The 21928-nt window shown below is 43.5% G+C and overlaps 1 protein-coding gene across 1 annotated transcript; it reads right to left on the reverse strand.

The window, feature by feature from the left end:
- Positions 1-3412: 3412 nt before the first annotated feature.
- On the reverse strand, positions 3413-18126 carry PGRMC2 (progesterone receptor membrane component 2). The gene is made up of 3 exons (XM_070415175.1): positions 17706-18126; positions 6451-6606; positions 3413-4765 (listed from the first exon to the last, which is right to left on the reverse strand). Exons 1-3 carry the CDS (start codon positions 18121-18123, stop codon positions 4668-4670), a joined length of 672 nt encoding a protein of 223 aa, XP_070271276.1. The 5' UTR covers positions 18124-18126; the 3' UTR covers positions 3413-4667.
- Between the last annotated feature and the right edge of the window lie 3802 nt (positions 18127-21928).

Raw genomic sequence — 21928 nt, forward strand, 5'->3', positions numbered from 1 at the left:
CAAGGGAAGTTCACTTGGAAAGAGTATAATCCAGACTAAAGACTGGAGTTTACCCAGGGTAAGTAGCTAGGGGTACATTCTGGAAGGTACAAGTTGTTTTATGCAGCAGATAATACAGCGAGAAGTGAGAAAAGGGCCTATACCATATCTTGACTCTTCAGGAAATAGGGAGTCCTGGAAGGCCTGTAAATAGGGAAACGAGGTCAAATTTATGCTTTAAATTGCCAACAGGGACTATGAATTTGATGAGAACAAGAAGGGAGGTAGGAAGGCCTACCTGTAGCTCTTTGACAGAATATCAAGAGCAGGAGCATATTGGGGAAAACATTATGCATTCGTTTCAGGTAGAGATGCCCAGCATGATTGGATGGATAGCTCAAGTCTGAATCCTTGGTGAATAGAGTATGATCCTGTATACATAAAAAGGGATGGAGAGAGATGTAGGAAAAGGTTAACTTTGCTTAACTCTTGATTTTGGGTAAATTCTTATTTTCATAATCCTTTTCTGTATACTGAGCATATTACTTTTATAACTAGACTAAAGCAGTTATTTTAGTTTTTAAACTTTGCTTTACCTCAGTTTTCTTTAAGCTAAATTGACACCATGCCCTATATAGAATTTCCTGCATTTTCATTCAAAATTTTATTTGGGAACAATACTATGTACTAGTAGCCATTAAAATCATGCTTTCAAAAGAAATATGCAATTATTTATCAGTCTTCTTACATTGAACTTCATGATTTTGTATAATTGGGTCCTATGCAGACACAGCAAGATAGAAAAATCTCTTGGGATTAAACCAGTATTCATGGCACTTCAAGTACTCTCTTGAATGGAGTAATCACAGGCAACCAAATGTGCTCCATCATGGGTGATAGTAGAACAAATGCAAAGCGCAGGGTCTCACACAGGAGTGTGGTGAGGAGACACAGGCTTTTCTGACGCTGCCTGAGGATGAATCTTCTCTGAAAAAAGTAAAGAAAGGTTGGTGGTCTTTAATTGAACTCTCTTGCCACAACAAATATATCATAATGTGTGTAATTAATATCACCTACCAAATTGATACCTGATCTTTATGAAACATACACAAAAGCTATTGATGAGCATTTGCTTTTAATTCACTAGACAAAAAAGACCCATCACTGTAATATTGACTTATTTCCACTATGCTCAAAGCAACTTAACAGTATCTAGAGCCCTAACTGGTTTGGCTCAGTGGATAGAGCGTCAGCCTGCGGACTCAAGGGTCCCAGGTTCGATTCCGGTCAAGGGCATGGACCTTGGTTGCAGGCACATACCCAGCGGGGAGTGTGCAGGAGGCAGCTGATCAATGTTTCTCTCTCATCGATGTTTCTAACTCTCTATCCCTCTCCCTCTCTGTAAAGAAAGAAAAAAAAAATCAATAAAATAAATAACAGCATCCATAATTACTATGAGGAAAATATAACCTTAACCCCCACACGTTTTTAAAAATTTGCCTGTATCTGAATGGGTTTATTTCCTTGTAGAAGTAAACTACTAGTAGTAATTACTGACTAGTACACACAGTATAGATTTAACTTGGCAACCTATGCTGACTTGGAGATGCTATCAAAATATAAAAATCTGCCCTAACCGGTTTGGCTCAGTGGATAGAGCATCGGCCTGCAGACTGAAGGGTCCCAGGTTCCATTCCGGTCAAGGGCATGTACCTTGGTTGCGGGCATATCCCCAGTAGGAGGTGTGCAGGAGGCAGCTGATCGATGTTTCTCTCTCATCGATGTTTCTAGCTCTCTATCCCTCTCCCTTCCTCTCTGTAAAAAAAATCAATAAAATATATTTTTAAAAAATGATTAAAAAAATAAAAATCTGAGCAAAAATTAATTTTCAATCATATAGATTTTTATGTGAAACTAATTTTTAACTCAGGAAGTTTTGGGAGTGATACAAAGTGAAATACAGGGAATCAAATCCAAATTATCCAAGGAAAAAGTTCCATTTCTCTTTTAAGTGGATGTCAAAGATGGACAATATAATTTGAAAAGATCAGTGTGGTATTTCTCAAACATGCCTATCATAAGAACTGCCCTCAGTACTTTAAAAGAGTCTGAGACCTGTTCTCTTTCGATTCTAGCCCAGTGGGTGTAGGTTTAGACTGGAATCCAAGGTTTTGTATTTTTAGCATCCCAAGTTGTTCTAATAATCAGGCAAGTTAGGGAAATAGTGGCTAAGGGGAAAACAACAGCAACAATACCATCACAGCTCCCGTCCCCTTACTCAACACCTGCCCAACACACTGCCTGAAAATTAGGAACACTCAACTGAAAATGAAGAATTGTCTGTAGAACACAGTTTATTTTGAGTCCAAAACACAAAATTACTCATTTTTCTTAACATACTATATAATTTTCACTGCATGAATATTTATGGTTTCTGTATTCACAAGTGTATATTTATTTCTGAACTCAGGCTCAAATGATTCATATATATATATATATATGAATATGTGTATTCATATATATATTCATATTATATATATTAATACAGAGGACAAATACTTAACAAATTTGTTTAGAAAATATTTTACATAAAAACACACGAAGTATTTACTAGCATTCTTCATCTTTACAACCAGTCTTCAGCTAAGATTTGGCCTAAGTCCATCATTTTCTACAAAACATTCCAAGATTGAATATGATAGAATGTAGTACGGTAAGTCCTCACTTAACATTGTTGATATGTTCTGCAACTTTAAATGACATATAATGAAACCAGTTTTACCATAGGCTAATTGATATAAACAACACTTAAGTTTCTACAGCATCTCCTCAACCTTATAATGAAAACAATGTTATTCGAGGACCTGCTGTATTTTACATACTTTAGCTTATTATTGCAATTTAAAGTTCCCCTTTCTTTGAAGGCTTCTGCATATATCATACTCTTAATGCAACAGAAGACTTTTCTTTAACTCATGACGTAAAATAAAATTTGTCTTTTTTGGTGTAATTTATCCCCAACCAAAAACCAAATAGTCATGATGAAATCATGTAACTGACATGTAAGGGCTTTTTCAAACAAGAGAAGCATTTAGTACCTATTGTTATAATACACTTCATTGTTTTGTGTCCAATAACAACCACCTGGAGTGCTGTTACTTCTAGTATTAGTTGGCATCTAAATATAAAGTAAAAATATGTACATTTTTTATATATCAATTCTTACCTGAATAATCTCAGATTTCTTGAGAGTGTTCCATAAAGTGGAATTTCTTCCTAAAGTTACAGTGAATGTGGTACAATGTGTACAACTTGGTTAACCAATCTTTGCTTTTTCATTTCCAAGACTTTTCCTCATCTTGAATCAAATGCACAATCTTGACTACCACATAATGCACTGGCTTACAGTTAGCATATAAAGTCCAATTCACGCTTATTTTGGTTTATTTTACATGCTTTATTAAAACAGTACTGGTATTTACATATCTGCAGAGTCCCTCCCAAGGGGCTCTCACACATTAAGACACACCCATACGACATCCATACTTCAGCCCCATGCACCCACACTAGTGAGCTATGAGGGTCAGAGTCCTAAAATTAGGGAGCTGTTGGGGGATAGAGTTGTTGATTTGGTTTTTAATTTTTTTGAAAAAAGCATGGGGGAACGCATTTGGCCATTAAAATGCTAATTAAGTTTGTGTATATTAACATATATGGCAGTAACACTGAATATTCCTTTTATATTCTCTATACACAGAATGACATCAAGGTTTTGCAGTCAACAGAAGATTCCAACTTCGGTCTCAATGCTGCTTGTAGTGACTTCTGAATTCACATAGGGGCTTTCCCTAAAAATAATTCAAGTCTGTAAGTGAAATAAGGCACAAGTAATATTGATTTGATCTAGGTGAAGGGAAGGGATGAAAACTAGTTTCAAATGATCTTACTGTTGGGGTAACTTTAACTTAAAATCCACTTGAAATCCTGTCTCCTAATATGCAAAGATTTCTTACTAATAAAGGTGTTTTGTTTTTCCCCCCTTTCCCTGACAAAACCCAAAAGTAAAAGTTTGGAAATTCACATTTGCATGTTTCAGTAACCTAAACCAGCGGCGGCCAACTGGTGGTCCGTGAGGTCCTAAAGATTGGCGACCGCTGATTTAAGGAAATCTTTGGAGCAGCGGCCGCCAACCAGTGGTCCATGAGGTCCGAAAGGTTGGCGACCGCTGGCCTGAACTACTCAAATTGATATGCACCCCGCCTTCTCCTGCCCAGGTCTCCTCCCTCCCTCAATACCAAAACAAAAGCACAGCACAGCAAATAGGAATCCCTTGTTGTTTTTGAGATTTGTATACTTAAGTAGCAAATACATATCTGGTTGTCTTTGATTTTTTTAAAAAATAAGAAAAGCAACCTTGTAACTTTCTTGCTCTATAAAAAAATAATTCCTATCTCCTTTTCAGGATGATGAAGCCCCAACTGACATTACAAACAACTGTAACAAATGAGTTTGGCAGCATAAATAATGTCTAGTTTTCAAAACTTCATAGTGAGATTCATTTAGCTTGTACACAATCTGTTGAATGTTTTTTTGCAGCAGGTGAACCAAACCCAAAGACGCTGGACATTCTGTGAAAGGGAGTAAGAATCGCAGTTCTGAAGGCCCCTGACTTTAGTTGTTTACAAAGTTCAATCCTGTTTATTGTGATCCTTGGTATCTTCTTCATCTGTATATTCTGAAGGTTCTTCTCCTGGTTTTAGCAGTCTGCCTACATAATCATATTTTTCTGAAAGACATCAAAAGAAAATCAGTAGCAATAAAATGTTTCACTATTCCATTGTACAGCACGGAAGGCACCTGCCTCTTCTGAAATGATATGGAATAAGCTAAATTTTTCCTACTGCTCACCTTGGCTGGTCTTTGTACTCACGTAAGGCTTGAATAAAAGAAAAAAGGATTAGGGAACTTATAAAGCTTGGGGATTGTGCTTTGAGGAGAATGCTCCATACTACCACTTCGTAACCAAGGACACTGTAACAGAATCACTTAGAGTAGCGGTTCTCAACCTGTGGGTCGCGACCCCTTTGGCAGTCGAACGACCCTTTCACAGGGGTCGCCTGCATAAGACCATCCTGCATATCAGATATTTATATTACGATTCATAACAGTAGCAACATTACAGTTACGAAGTAGCAACGAAAATAATTTTACGGTTGGGTCACAACATGAGGAACTGTATTTAAAGGGCCAAAAGGTTGAGAACCACTGACTTAGAGAGTTTAAAAAAATATTTATGTATGTCCAGAACCCATCTTGGAGCTACTTATCCCAGGCTCTTGGGTTAGGCCTAGAGAGAGACATGTAGTCTTAAACTGGTCTAACTCTATTGTGCACTGTGGCTTTCAGAATAGTTCTTTAAATCTTAATAGCCCAAAATATAAAGAAACAAATTGGCAACGTAGGGAATTTCCAAGTTATTTAAAATCTATAAATATGTTAGGGTTTATATAGAACTGAGATGAAATAAAAATGTACTATTCTTTTTTCTATCAGATTCTCCTCTTAGATCTGTTACATTACTTGTTTGTTTTTTAAATCCTCACCCGAGGATATTTTTCCATTGACTTTAGAGAGAGTGGAAGAGAGGGAAAGACAGAGAGAAACACCGATGTGAGGGAAACATATCCACTGGTTGCCTCCTGCACTTGCCCCGACCAGGGCCAGTAGGAGCCTGCAACCGATGTACATGATCTTGACTGGAATTGAGCCCAGGACCCTTCGGTCCACAAGTCGATGCTCTATCCACTGAATCAAACCAGCTAGGGCTACATTACTTGTTTTTATGTCACCAGGTGTTTCATGTAGAACATTGCTATGTCCAAGTTGATACACGGTCAGTAATTTCTTGGTTGGGAATTTGAACCTATGTTAATTGAATTAACTCACTAACCAAGAGGATAAGATAGGACTGCTTTATGCAGTAGAACCAGTACAAGTGCCAAGAAGCTAGGAGAACTGTTCCAAGGGATCCAAAGGTCACATAGGTCCAAAGTGTCACATAGGTGGTAATAACTGATGTCTCGAGGGTATAATAAAGAGAAATGACATTTCCCCTATATAGTTCGATGGTAAGATTAAAAAAAATCATTTAGAATAAATAATAATTATTCTATAACATTAATGATCAGTTCAGTTTTAAATATACGCCTATATATTTTTTAAAACTATGCCTTAATAAACAAGCCTTATACTAATCAAGGTATTACAATTTTTGTTAGACTTACAGTTTGCAACAAGTCAATTTTTAAATATGGATTTTATAAATCACATGTAATAATCACATTGCTCTATCAAATAATGATAGTGATGAAAACATATGGGATCCTTGGGCTCTTAAAGAATGTGAAATAGCATTCACTTTCTTTGGCCAAAGACTGAGTATCTCCAAAGAACCCAAAAAAATAAAGGTACCTTTAAACTGCATTTCCCATTCTCGGACACTTTCCATTTGTACAGCATTCAAATCTGACAGATCATCATATTCATCTTTAAGTGCATCTTTATCTAGGCAAAATGTCGCCAGTCCTCTGGAGGCATCCCTACCAGCAAATATTCCATATGGACCCGCTGTGGGGGAAAAAGAAATTATACTTAGATAGCCTAACAAAGTGTCTGAAAGGAAAAAGTCAAAAGAAACTTCATAATGACTCATATTTGGTAACAGCCTTAATTTCAAAACATGCACAGATACTAGATAGGATGAGAAGAAATTTCTTAGAATCTGCCTTATGATCAAAGTAAAGCCTTTCACTGAAAATTTAAACCTTAAATTTAAATTATTTCATATACCCCAAAAACTTGTATTCAATGATGAAAACAGTGCTGTGCTAGGGGGAGAATAGATTATTTCAGCAATTAGGTTTGGAAGCTAGTTGGCTTCCAAATGATGCTTTACTGATTGCTATTAATTAATTGTGGCATCTAAAAATAATTGACAGAACATCTACTGGATAAGTACTATGTAAAGACTCAGTGACTGTGGATCTAAAACATTTTTTTTCTCCTACCCAATATAGGTTGAAACTCTATGAGGACAGAGACTGAATCATCTTTGTATCCTCACTGACTACACTTAAGTGCCCAGCCCATGTGTGATGTTCAACAACTCTTTGCTGAATAAATGGTCTGATCAGAAATGGCCTGTTTTCAAAATAAATACCACCCAATTACCATAATATACTCATTATTATCTATATAAACTATGAAAAGTTATTAAAGAAAATAATGGTTTTCATTTACCATGACTTTTGGAAACAGTGGCTTTATAAAGAACAATTCTTCTCATTGACACAAAATTATTAGCATTTTGTCCAAGGAGTTAGAAACCACCCTCTCTGAGGAGGAATGGCATGATTTATATGCTGACAGAGTGAGCCATCCCCAAAGTTTGTCCTTGAGAGCAAAAACTATCTTACTTATCCCTGTATCCTCAATGCCTAGCACAGTGCCTGACATGAAGTAGGAACATGATACCTTTCTTCCAAATGAATTAGTTGCAATTCCAAATAAGGAGAAACTAGCTTTTGACCCTTTACAACACAGATTCACTTACGGTAAGCAAAATCTACACCTAAGTATAGATTAAAAAAAAAAAGGAGAAACTTCAGTTATTTAAAACACATACTAATAAAACTGAAACAACATAATTTTCTATAATAAGAAATTGGTTAAATATTAGTATGTTAATTTAATGGAGTAATATACAGCTACCAAAGAGAATGAGGTAACTATATGTACAGACATAGAAGTCTATGATATATTAACTGAAAAATGAAATTCAGAAGAACATACAGACATATGTAAATATCTACATATATAAAGAGGAAATATGCAAATTAGGCCGGGATGCCATAATGGGTCACAACCAGACAAGAGGAGGTTGTGCACGCAGGTGAGGCCCAGAGCGGAGCTGGAAACAGAGGCGGGGCTGGTGAGTCGCCGCGCCCCGGCTCGGGCCGGCCCCCTGGAGCCGAAGTGGACAGGGACAGGGGGCTGGCATGCAGCCTCTGCGTCCGAGTGCAGGCCCAGAGAGGAAACGGCGGGCCCACCTCCTGCGGAAGCAGCGCGGCTCCCTCCTGCCTCCCGTGGGCGCCGGCGGCTTGTTTCTGCTGGGGTTCCTCCTAGCTCCTGCAGAAGTGTCGGGCGGCCTACTGCGCACGGTATCACGCGATGAGCTACTAGTATATATACAAGAGGCCCGATGCACAAAATTTGTGCAAGGGGTTCAGCCCTCGGAGCCGTGGCTGCCTTGGCCAGACCTCACAGCCCCAGCTGCCTTGGCCTTCGCAGTCCTGGCCTTGTCTGGAGGGTCATCCCGACGGTCCTCCAGAAGGTCGCTCCGCTGTTCAGTCTAATTAGCATATCAGCTCTTTATTATATAGGAGTAGAGGCCCAATGCATGAAATTGTACATGGGTAGGGTCCCTAGGCCTGGCCAGAGATCAGGGCCAATCTGTAGGGCGATTGGGGGGCGGGGGCGCCCCGGCACCTGCCTTGGCCGGCCTAGCGCCATCTGCTTGCTGGCCCCGCCCCCTCTGCGGGCAACCAGCAGGGCGATTGGGCCCCCCCCCCATCCGCTGGCACCCACCTTGGCTGGCCTGGGGCCTGCGGGCAGCTCCTGTGTTGAGTGTCTGCCCCCTAGTGGTCAGTGTGTGTCATAGCGACTGGTTGTTCTGCCGTTCAGTCGATTTGCATATTAGGCTTTTATTATATAGGATTATGATTCACTCGATTAAAGAATATTCATGTATGCACACTTTAAACTCTGTATATGCATGAAAAACACCAGGAAGAATACAGACCAAACACTTAACAGTGGCAATATTTTTGGGGAATGGAGAAGAAATTTTTATTTCATATAATTGGCAAGGTCTGGCTATTGAAAAATTTAATTCTAAAAGAATCTTTCAAGAGTTTTCCGTCTTTATGTTAGGTTGCAGACTTTTCTGTTTAAAATGTTGTTTTAAGAATTACATACTAATAAATAAGATTTCCAAAATATGTAATTAAAAAACAATACCTTTCCTGAGACTGAAAGTTATCCATACAGGACAGAGGTAATTTAGAGAAAATAATTTTAAAACCAGAATTACTGGCTTAACTGAACAACAGAGTGGTCAGTAAGAAAAGCTCCCATCCAGTTAACTGAATAAAGTATTTTCTAATGAGAAGTAAACCAGTAGAAAAAACTGGAATTCCTTGATTTTTAAATTAGCAGAATAAGGATTATACCCACATTCACATTGGAAATATTTAGGAAATTAAAGGTTGTGAGTCAGAAAAGCATTTGTACCTTTTAAAGAATTCTAAATTTTAAATGGACAAAAATCTAAACATTTATGATCAGTACTTTGGATGATAGAAAGCACTGTACCATAAAGAATGTAAGAAACTCATTGTCTGAAAAGTTTACCATATGACTGAAGGGTCCCAGCTTTGATTCGGATTCCAGTCAAAGGCACATGTCTGGGTTATGGGCTCAAGCCCCAGTAGGGGGCATGCAGGAGGCAGCCAATCAATGTTTCTCATCATTGATGTTTCTATCTCTCTTTCCCTCTCCCTTACAGTTTTTACAAAGAGGTGAAAAATAGGCATTTTCATGGAAGTCTACATTGGGCCAACTTATCTGTAGAGCAATTTAGAAATAAGTACCCAATTAGCAATGCCCATACCTTAAAAATCAGTAATCTTACTTCTAGGAATTGGTTTTATAGATAATTATAATTTTACTCACATGGATAAAACGACAGTACAGGAACATTTATAGCAGCACCATGCAATAACGAGATTAAAAACAATTTGAATGTTCACTAATAGTAGACTGTTAAGCCCAACCAGCATGGCTCAGCAGCTGAATATCAACCTATGAACCAGGAGGTCACGGTCGATTCCCAGTTGGGGCACATGTCCAAGTGGCAGGCTTGATCCCCAGTGGGGGCGTGCAGGAGGCAGCCGATCCATGAGTTTCTCATCATTGATGTTTCTCTCTCTCTCTCTCCCTCTCTGAAAGCAACAAAAATATTTAAAGAAAAACATTAAAAAAAAATAGTAGACTGTTAAGTTACAATATATTCATTATGCATATATTTAAAATAATGAGATGGCTCTCTTTATACTGATATAAAAGGCTTTCAAGATATTAAAATATTGTTAAAGGTTTGTATAGTATGCTACAATTAGTGTGGGAAAGTGCAAATCCACATGCTTGCACTTGCAGAGAACACTCTAGAACAGTGATGGCGAACCTATGACACGTGTGTCAGAGGTGACAGGCGAACTCATTTTTTTGGTTGATTTTTCTTTGTTAAATGGCATTTAAATATATAAAATAAATATAAAAAATATAAGTCTTTGTTTTACTATGGTTGCAAATATCAAAAAATTTCTATATGTGACACAGCACCAGAGTTAAGCTAGGGTTTTTCAAAATGCTGACACGCCAAGCTCAAAAGGTTTGCCATCACTGCTCTAGAACAATACTCAGACTGGTTCCTCACTTCTAGGGAGCGGAATATGGTGGTGGGGTTATGGTGGTGGACTTATTTTTTCACTATATACCTTTTAAATGTTCTGTCTTGAGCATATATTACCTAATAAAAAATACTGTTTTGTTTTCCACTAGGCCTTATTTTGAAACATACCTCAAATCACTCTACAGTTAGACTTCCACAACCCAGGGCTCATGGAACATCACAGAAAATACCCCAAGAAACAAAATATACTGATTGCTGAGGGTAAATTTGCAATGAAAATTATAAACTACATGAAGGAACACCATGGAGGAATGAGTACATTTAACAGATGTGAGAACTGGCATCCAAAGAATAATAGAAGCAGTTTAAAGAACAATAGTATGTTTGCTTAACGTTATTAAGAAATTAAGAGATAGATCATAAGGAAAGATTAACCGACATGATGGAAAGAAAGAAAAGATAGCCGAAACCGGTTTGGCTCAGTGGATAGAGCGTCGGCCTGCGGACTGGAAGGTCCCAGGTTTGATTCCGGTCAAGGGCATGTACCTGGGTTGCGGGCACATCCCCAGTAGGAGATGTGCAGGAGGCAGCTGATCGATGTTTCTCTCTCATCGATGTTTCTAACTCTCTATCTCTCTCCCTTCCTCTCTGTAAAAAATCAATAAAATATATTTAAAAAAAAGAAAAAAAAGAAAAGATAATGTGTATCTGAGCTCCAGAGGAAGGACTAAAGAGAATGGGAGAAGCAATAATTGAAAAAATAATGGGTTCCCATTTTCTAAAATAAATGAAAGGTACACATCTTCTGATTTTTAGTAAAATCTGGAAAAAAAAATTGCTGCCTGGACAAATCCTAGTGAAGGAGAACTCCAAAAACAAAAAGGAGGCCTTGTAGCTCAGTTGGTTAGAACCCTGTCCAGTTATGCCAAGGTTGTGGGTTTGATCCCCCCTCAGGGCAAAACACAAGAATCAACCAACGAATACATACATAACCGGAACAACAAATTGATGTTTCTCTTTCTCTGTCTCCCTGTTTCTCTCCTCTCCCCCTCCCTTGCCCCTCTCTAAAATCAATTAAAAAAACACACGCAACAACACAAAGGGGAAAATGTCTCAACTATAGCAAGTTCTCACTTAATGTCGTTGATAGGTTCTTGGAAACTGTGACTCTAAGTGAAATGGAGTACCAAAAAAACCCCAATTTTATCATAAGTTAACTGAAATAAGGAAGAGTTAAGTTCCTATGACCTATTTCTGGTCAAGAAAACCTCACCGAAATTCTAAATAAAGACTCAAACCACTTGTAATATTAAACACTGAAATAAATATGAGCTATATGGAATTTAAGAAAGATGAATAAAAACAAGAGAATTCTTTTCAACCCAAGTTTTCCAGTTCAGGGATGAGGCTGGCCAGATCTTATGCCAGCAGCTCAGATCTTATGCAAGAGACCCACCCTGGATTTGTCCCCAATTAATCACAGGACCACTCACACCCACACTTACTCAGACCAGCACAATGTAGACACCCCAATTCATCTAACGTGCACATCTTTGGGATGTAGGAGGAAACCAAGAGTCACTAGAGAAAACCCTTGCAGACATGGGGAGAATACATAAACTCCACAAACAAGTTTTTTTCTCATCAACGTCTTAACAAAACAAAGTTGAACAAAATAGTTTTTTGAGGACCTGCTATACAACCAAAGAGAAAAAACATATTAAAGCAATGAAAAACAAAACAAAAGTAGACTTAAAGAGAAGCAGAAGACAGTGGCATAATACCACTTAAGATTTTAGGTACAATAATAATCTACAATTATACTATCATTCCAGAGTGAGGGAAGATAGAAACAGATTTTTTTTTCCTAGCAATGAAATAACTATAGGACGTACTTCATTAAAATGAAAACTGAACCCTGAAGAAATAAGATGCAATAAACAGCAGTGAATAAAGAAAATAACTACATTGACTATTGAAAAAAGGCAATAGTAATTTAAACATTTTGGAGGTGAAGTTTAAAAAAATACAGTGGAACTAAGAGTCTAATATCAGTAACACTGAGCCCGACCAGCATGGCTCAGTGGTTAAGCATTGACATATGAACCAGGAGGTCACTGTTCGATTCCCGGTCAGGGCACATGGCCCGAATTGTTGATCCCCAGTATAGGACATGCAGGAGGCAGCCAATCAATGATTCTCTCTCATCCTTGATGTTTCTATCTCTCTCCTTCTCCCTTCCACTGAAATCAATAAAAACAACAACAACAACAAACATTAAAAAAGAAAATAGGCTTGGGGAGAGATCAGAGTTAAAACTTTCTAACCAGGGCCATTGCATATGCCTGTGTACTACACAACTTCATTTGTATACATGGTAGTTTTGTATATTTATTAAGAAATATTCTGTCAAATGCCACTTAAGTGTCTTAAAGAGAGAGGTTTTTTTCCTAATTCACATAAAAATGTTCGGCTAAAATTCTTATCTTGTTCAGAAGAATAGTGTCTCTAGCAAAAACTTAAGGAAATCACCAAAGAACAGAAATAGAATGCATCCAAATCAGTAGAGGAGAAAAAGTGAAATAATTTTTTAAAATTGATCTGAGAAGGGCAAAAGGTGGAAAAAAGAGGCAAAGAAAAGTATGACAAAGAGAAACAAGTAAATAAAATGGCAAAAATAAATCTAAATAACTAGTAATGACTAAACAAATAGTGATTAAACTAAGCTATTAAGAGACGTAGTGTTAAAAAAAAAGAGACATAGTGTTGATAATAGATTCAGTGAAAAACAATCCAGCTATTGGTTATTTGTAACTGAAAAATAAAACATAACACAGATTGGTTGAAAGTAAAAGGATGTAAAAAGAAACAATGAGGTAATACCAATCAAATCAAGGCTGAAGTCAAATCTGAGAACTAGTAAGTAGGTAGCACTGTAATGTACAGGCAACTCCTTAGTATTTAAAAATGGAGCTGAAATCCTGTATTAAAAATCTTGAGACAGGATGCAGGTTCTAAGAGTACAGCAGTTATTTAGTGATGTCTATCATGGGTATGGGGTGGGGGCTGGAGTGGGCTATGTCATAGACTGAAAGAACTACTAAAAGAATGTGAATGGCTACCTCCAGATGTTACTAAATCGACTCTTCCAGCTCTAATAGCATCTTCTGCCCTCATACATGCTTTAAGCTATCCTTTTATACTTTGCAATAGTATTTAATATAAATACAATTCCCTCAGGGGTGCCAACCAAATAGGCACTGTAGAAAAAAACTAGTACGTATACATTTGCGCAGACTATTAAAATTCATCAGAAAACCAAGCTGATCCTATTACCTTACAGGTAGATAATGGATGTGAATGGACTTTAAGCCTTAACAGACCCAGTTGGCTTCGAAGCAAGAAGCTGGGATGAGTGCTAGGTAGTGTCAATTAGCACATCTATGAAGGAGTAGGTCAGGTTGGGCCTGTCTGTAAGTGAACATGTTGAAGATAAAGCTCAAAAAAAACAAAACAAAACACCAACCAACCAACCAAACAAACAAACAAACAAAAAACCCACTTAAAAGGCACATGTGTTCTTTTCTCCAACCTCCCAAATATTAGACATTTCACTGGGTACTTCTTATGTACGACTTATTTTTTTTTCACAGTGTAATTTAAAAGTTAAGTTGAAGAAAATACAGTGTTGGTATATGTCAAAATACTCTACATGGAATAAGGGGGAAGCAATATACCTACATTTCAGAAATGTGGGATAAACAATTAGTAAGGTAAATTGTAAAACCTCTTGCCATCCTAAAAAATAAAAACATTGTTTTTAGAAGAGTTCCATTGCAGTAATATTAAATTATTTAAAATTATACTGTTTGAAAATCCTCCTAATCTATTGACTCTGGAAACCTGTGCAATTATGTTATAATACAATGGGAGAGGATGGCTTGTGAAGCCAGTTCACTGGATTTGATTTCTAGCTTTGCCATTTACTAGGTATGTGGGCAAAACTTCTTGGAGTTTATTTCCACATTTGTAAAATGAGAATATCTTCAGAGATGGAAATACCTTATGGATTTCACTCTTCAATATGATAGCCCTGTGGCTACTGAGCACCTGAAATGTGGCTAGTGTGAGTGATGAACTCAATTCAAAATTGCATTTAATCTAATTAATTTTTAAAAGCCACATGTGCCTTGTGGCTATCATATTGGACAGTGCAACATAAAGCCATGAAAGTGTGTTTCTTTGAGGCTTTAAATGCTTATGAGAACTAGGAGAGGGTATAAAAAAACAGCAGTAAGATAGATTCTCTACAAGTTTATTCCAAAAAGCAGTTTACCTAAAACAGTGTAGATAGCCTTTGTGGTGAAATATATCTGGATTTCAATACCATGTCTGGGTGAGCCTAGCAAATTTACCCAAAGTACTGAAACCTCAGACTTCTGAAGGACAGGAAAACCTACTAACCCCTCTGAGGCACTGTGCAGATGACAAATTAACGGATCTGATATAGGAGGTGCTTAACAAATCTGGTTTTCTTTCTTCTCCCACATTTCATTTTCTCACATGACCACTTTCTTCACATGCTGGCCAAGTGCTTGAACTGTTACTAAGTTTAATATTGACAAATGTAGTTAATGCCAACTGTTTGCCAACATGAGCATATCCACTAAATTGTCAATATTTAATTTAAAAAGAATCTGAACTTTAAAAATGACCAAAAATGTATCCTCAACATAGAAAAAAGAAAACTCAGAAAACATTCTTTAACTCTAAAACCATTATTATAAAATGGAAGTAGATATTGCCTAGGTATGGCATAAAAACTAGGCTTTCTGGCATTTTTAGCTCATTCTTTTAAGCTATTAAGGTTCTCAGATAAGGATTAGTGCTTCTGAATTATTCTGCTACAAAACTGCTTAATTGATTTGAGGATGAAAATAAAAATTTAAAACAAAACAGAACTTGTATCTGTTACATAGAAATTTGGCTCCAAAATTTTTGCAAAGTGCCACATCTTTTACATATTCCAAGCCCATAAGATGAGCCAGCTACCTTTAAGGTTCCTTTCAATAATAAAATATTCCAAATATCTCTATTAGGTTGTTGATAAATACCTGGAATAAAATGTCTATCATTCTTAGGCTGGGAATTGGTGGAAGCTAACCTAAAACTGACTTCCAGGTTGTTATCTGAGGAGTCCCCTCACTGCTCAAGCCACACAAAAGCTATCTACATCACACCTATAACTCTTATCTTAATTTTAAATTTCTGTTGCAGAACATTTGCCGCTGGAGGCTGCCAAACTGTGTCTATGACTGTCCCTCTTAGCTATTTTCAGATAGTGGCAAGGCATAATGTGTGAGGATAAATATGCTTATTTGCACTAAAATTTGCTTCACTGTCAGTTTAGACAGGGGCTACAAAGGCAGATCTTTTAGTTTGGTAAGCTCCATATTAAAAATCTAAACCTGAACATAATTTCTAACCACTGAACACACATTTTAATATCAATGGGGAAAAAACTTTAGGTACAAAATACGGTGTAAATCTTCACTAAAAAAAAATTAAATAAAAAATTAAGGACTATTTAATTTGGTCTGTGCATCTAAATACTGTACTTTGGCCCTATTTTCTTGTCTCACATGCTCTTAAGTAAATAACAAAAAGTACTAACCATTTCAGCTGTTTTTCATATTCATAGAACTAGAAGCAAATACTTGACAAGCTATCTGCGACTTAGTATGGCTGAATGTAGACATACACACAAAAACAAGCAACCAAGAAATAGTTTGATACAGAAAATCTCCAATTTCTTACCTCTATTCTATTAACAAAAAAACACATCAAAACACTTCTTTTCCAGCCACGAGGTACTGAAATCATAAGTATTATTAGCAGGTGTCAATAAATCCCATGCACCAACAGACTGAATCAAATAGGAAACCAACTAGTCTTTAAGACTTGCCAACCTCCTTGACTTCAAGGCTTGGATGTGCTCTTTTTCAACTCACTAGGTCTCTAATTTCCTTACTAAACTTTTATTGTCACTTTTTATGAAGTTTAGAATTAATTACCACACAGCCAGGATGTACAATGTTGCTCAATTTCATGGTACACCAACAGGATCCAACTGAAACTTATTGGCATAATCTGAAGTGTAAGCTATAACTACACACTAAAAGAAGGGTTTCTACACCAACTACCCTACACACACGGTTCTCTGCAAGCAGAGTTCTAAATATGTTTAACTTGCAGGACTGGTGCGTGAGGGATAATGAATTTGTAGCTTTTTAACGTTTTTTTCTCCTCTGTGAAAACACAGTAAGTCATTATCAACATGTATCTGAATACTTGCTTTCGTACTACAAAAAAAGAAAAAAGAGAAAGAGGAGAGAGAGAGAGAGAGAGAGAGAGAGAGACAGACAGACAGACAGGCAGAACATATCAGACTGACATGCCTGCTGGGTGGATGAGCTCCACCCCCAAAACTCTGGGCGAATACCCTTGTTAGTCTTTCTTAAGATCTTCATTCTGGTCTGTCCTCATCCCACATACATTGTTAATCTTGGAAAGCATCTCTATACAAACACTGGTTTTTAAAAAAAGTCTGAGGTGTTGCTTATATGCCCAGATTTCACACACTACAGGGTTGGGACTTGGAACTACGTGTACTAAAACGTGGCCTTATGGAGAGTAGTGGTGGGGAAAGGGAGGTCAGCGGCAAAACGAGTATAAAGAGAGAGAAGCTGTGAATTTCGGGGCCTAGAATGCTAGGTCCCTCCTTTACAAACCCCCCCTGCCGGCTGCCCCCACCCATCCCAGGAGTCAGACAGCTCCGGAGAGCTTGAGGGGCCAGGCGTGCCTGGCGACAACCGAAAGGATTTCGAAAAATTCAGCCCCAGAAAAGGCTGGGAGTAGAAAGGAGATGGGGTTACGCGGAAAGCTGAGAGCTGCTTCCTGGGGCCACACTGGGCCCCCGACTTCAGGGGACAAGCTGGAGGTGCCCGCGGCTGGGGGGTGTGCGCGGGGCGGGCCGTCCCAGGTGCGTGCGGCAGCTCAGGCGCGCAGGTCCCGACTTGGAGGAGGCTGGGTCGAGGCTGCGCCAGCTGACCCGGGGCCCGGGGGCCTCCCCTTCAAAAGCGGGTAGCGCTTGAGGTGCAGGGGGTCCTCCCCGGCCCTTCCGGCTCCTCCTTACCAGGGCCGTAGAACTTGCTGCCTTTGGTCACGTCGAAGACTTTCCCATTGACCGCGAGCAGAATGCGCGGGGTGCGGGACCCGTCGTATTGGCGCAGCTGCTCCAAGCTGAAGTCGCGCTTCTTCATGCGCGGCAGAGCGGCTGCGGGGCTCTCCTCGCCCGACCCGGCCCCGGCGCCCAGACCCCGCCGCCCCCAGCGCACCCACAGCCGGTAGGCCCCCAGCAGCACCAGCGCCACCAGCGCCACGTTCAGCAGCATCTCCCCGCCCCCCGTCAGAAGCGCCAACGCCGCTGCCGCCCAGCCGCCCCCTTCTGCTGTCGCTCCCGCGCCGCCCGGGCTCCCGCTGCTGCCTTCGCTGCTGCTCTCACTGCCACTCCCCAGGGTGCCTAGCTTCACGTCCCCATCACCCGCCGCCATCACTGCCCGCCAGCGCCTGCCTCCTCGTCCCCGCCCCGTGCCCGCCCCCAACCCCACGGCCCGCCCCGCCCACCTGGCCTCCCAGCCAATAACGTGAGGACAGGGGGCGGGGTCATGCCGGCTCCCGATTGGGTGTTGACGGGGTAACGTTGTCTAGGATCTCCCTCCCCCTCCCCTTTTTTGCAGGCCGCGCTCGCGTGCAACGCCCCGCCCACCTCGCCCCACACTTCCCGGCTCTCTGAAGTAGAAGAGGGGGGCTGGACCGAAGAAAATAGGTAGTGCCGGCCGCGAGCGCGCATGGGCGGGGCGAGGCCACGGCGCGTGCGCAGGTTTCGGAGCGCCACGCGCTTCCCATCCCTCCGCACGCTCTCCGTGAGGAACGCTCCGCCCAGTTCCCTTGTGCGCGTGCGCCGGGGAAACGCTTCCTTTGCCGGACCTGGGTTCGCGTCCGCGAGTACCGCCTGTTTGCCGTCGCTCCGCCCGGCAGCTTCACGTGCTCCGAAGCGGCTGCGGAGGTGGGGCCCGGCCGGGGGCGCCTTTCTGAGGGCGCGGGCTGGTGGCTTGTGGGAGGCCGCGGCAGTCTTAACCGCTGGCACAAACCGGTGAGGGACCGCTCTCTCCCCAGGGCGCTGTCGCGCTCTCCCGGAAGCCAGGAGTCTGGGCGCGCAGGCTGCTGCCGCCCAGAAGTTTTGGCGACGCGCTGGTCGCCCTGGCGCGGAGAGGGCGCGGAGCCCGCACCGGGGCGGTTTGGCGCCTGGAAACTCCGGGCGCTGCACACTGGCCCCGCGCCGTTACTCCCTGGTGGTTTTGGTCAAGGGCGCTGCTGTAGAACTTACTCTCGGGTTTTAGGCTAAAGGTGTCGTTATTCCTTACATGACACGTGAGGTGGCAGAGAAGTGCGTAAGGTGAAGTGGCCCTTCTAGCGTTTTATTCTCTCGAGTCCTTAGAGTTCGGGCCTAAATGTCACCTCTGAAGCCTCGTTACCGGGCCCCTCAACTCTTGCGAACTTGGTTAGTGGACGTGCTGTCTCCCCGGCCCTGGTCAGTTTTCTTTGTGTCGCTGAGTCGCCCACCCACACCCCACACCCCACACCCACTCCTCACTCCCCACAGCCCACAGCCCACACCCCACACCCACTCCCCACTCCCCACAGCCCACACCCCACACCCACTCCCCACTCCCCACAGCCCACACCCCACACCCCACACCCACTCCCCACTCCCCACAGCCCACTCCCCACACCCCACACCCACTCCCCACACCCCACACCCCACAGCCCACTCCCCACACCCCACACCCACTCCCCACTCCCCACTCCCCACACCCACTCCCCACACCCCACACCCCACACCCACTCCCCACACCCCACACCCACTCCCCACACCCCACAGCCCACACCCACTCCCCACTCCCCACACCCCACACCCACAGCCCACACCCACTCCCCACTCCCCACACCCCACGCCCACTCCCCACACCCCACGCCCACTCCCCACACCCCACAGCCCACTCCCCACTCCCCACAGCCCACTCCCCACACCCCACACCCACTCCCCACACCCCCACACGCCACAGCCCACTCCCCACACCCCACACCCACTCCCCACTCCCCACAGCCCACACCCCACACCCACTCCCCACTCCCCACAGCCCACACCCCACAGCCCACTCCCCACTCCCCACAGCCCACTCCCCACACCCCACACCCACTCCCCACAGCCCACACCCCACACCCACTCCCCACTCCCCACACCCCACACCCACTCCCCACACCCCACACCCACTCCCCACTCCCCACTCCCCACAGCCCACACCCACTCCCCACTCCCCACACCCCACACCCACTCCCCACAGCCCACACCCACTCCCCACTCCCCCACACCCCACACCCACAGCCCACACCCACTCCCCACTCTCCACACCCCACAGCCCACTCCCCACACCCCACACCCACTCCCCACACCCCACAGCCCACTCCCCACTCCCCACAGCCCACTCCCCACAGCCCACACCCACTCCCCACACCCCACACGCCACAGCCCACTCCCCACACCCCACACCCACTCCCCACTCCCCACACCCCACAGCCACTCCCCACACCCCACAGCCCACTCCCCACACCCCACACCCCACACCCACTCCCCACAGCCCACTCCCCACACCCCACACCCACTCCCCACACCCCACACCCACTCCCCACACCCCACACCCACTCTCCACACCCCACGCCCACTCCCCACACCCCACACCCCACAGCCCACTCCCCACACCCCACACCCACTCCCCACACCCCACACCCACAGCCCACACCCACTCCCCACACCCCACAGCCCACTCCCCACACCCCACACCCACTCCCCACACCCCACAGCCCACTCCCCACTCCCCACAGCCCACTCCCCACAGCCCACACCCACTCCCCACACCCCACACGCCACAGCCCACTCCCCACACCCCACACCCACTCCCCACTCCCCACACCCCACAGCCACTCCCCACACCCCACAGCCCACTCCCCACACCCCACACCCACTCCCCACAGCCCACACCCCACACCCCACACCCACTCCCCACACCCCCACACCCACTCCCCACTTCCCACAGCCCACTCCCCACACCCCACACCCACTCCCCACTCCCCACAGCCCACTCCCCACACCCCACACCCCACACCCACTCCCCACACCGCATACCCACTCCCCACTCCCCACAGCCCACTCCCCACACCCCACAGCCCACTCCCCACAGCCCACTCCCCACACCCCACAGCCCACTCCCCACTCCCCACAGCCCACTCCCCACAGCCCACTCCCCACTCCCCACAGCCCACTCCCCACACCCCATACCCACTCCCCACTCCCCACAGCCCACTCCCCACACCCCACACCCCACTCCCCACTACTAAGCGCTGTGCACTGCAAGTGCGAAGGGTGTATGGAGGGGGGAGCCGCAGTTTTCGTTGAAGCTGAGGAACCCACGGGATGGAGGAGAAACCTGGGCAAGCAGTGGGGACGTGTGACCGGAGTTAGAGAAACAGCAGGCGGTTCATTCTGGTTTTAGGTAGCGAAGAAGAGCAGAGTCTTGGAAAATGAGGCCTGGACCTCATACTGCGTTTTGGAGGAGACACTGAAGCTAATGACAGGGCAAAGGACAGGCAGCCATGGAGCTGAAGTGAGCAGGAGGCTTGCTTGCTCCAGTGATGGAGGAAGCCAGCCTGCCACTGGCTCTCAGCTCCACTCATAAGCAACAAAGTTGCAATTATAGAAGGTAAATAAACCCCAGATAGCTGCCCGCTAGAAGATAAATAAATCCCAGAATAAAAAAGAAAAAAAGAAGAGGCTGGGAGCTTCCGTCGCCGACGGGCTTGGCCAGCCTGAAAACGGCCCTCAGCCCCTCACCCAGGCTGGCCAGGCACTCCAGTGGGGACCCCCACACTGAAGGGGGTGTGACCAGCTGCAAACAGCCATCATCCCCTCATCCAGGCTGGCCAGGCACCCAAGCGGGACCCCCACCCTGATCCGGGACACCCTTCAGGGCAAACCAGCCGGCCCCGACCCGTGCACCTCTATCCTATATAATAAAAGGGTAATATGCAAACTGACCCTAACAGCAGAACGACTGAGAATGACTGGTCACTATGACACACACTGACCACCAGGGGGCAGATGCTCAGTGCAGGAGCTGCCCTCTGGTGGTCAGTGTGCTCCCACATGGGGGAGCGCTGCTCAGCCACAAGCCAGGCTGATGGCTGCCAGTACAGCAGTGGTGGTGGGAGCCTCTCCTGCCTCCTCAGCAGCGCTAAGGA

This window comes from Myotis yumanensis, unplaced genomic scaffold (genome assembly GCF_028538775.1).
Source record: "Myotis yumanensis isolate MYYU_CA2020_CCGP unplaced genomic scaffold, mMyoYum1.0.hap1 SCAF_5, whole genome shotgun sequence".
NCBI lineage: Eukaryota > Metazoa > Chordata > Mammalia > Chiroptera > Vespertilionidae > Myotis > Myotis yumanensis.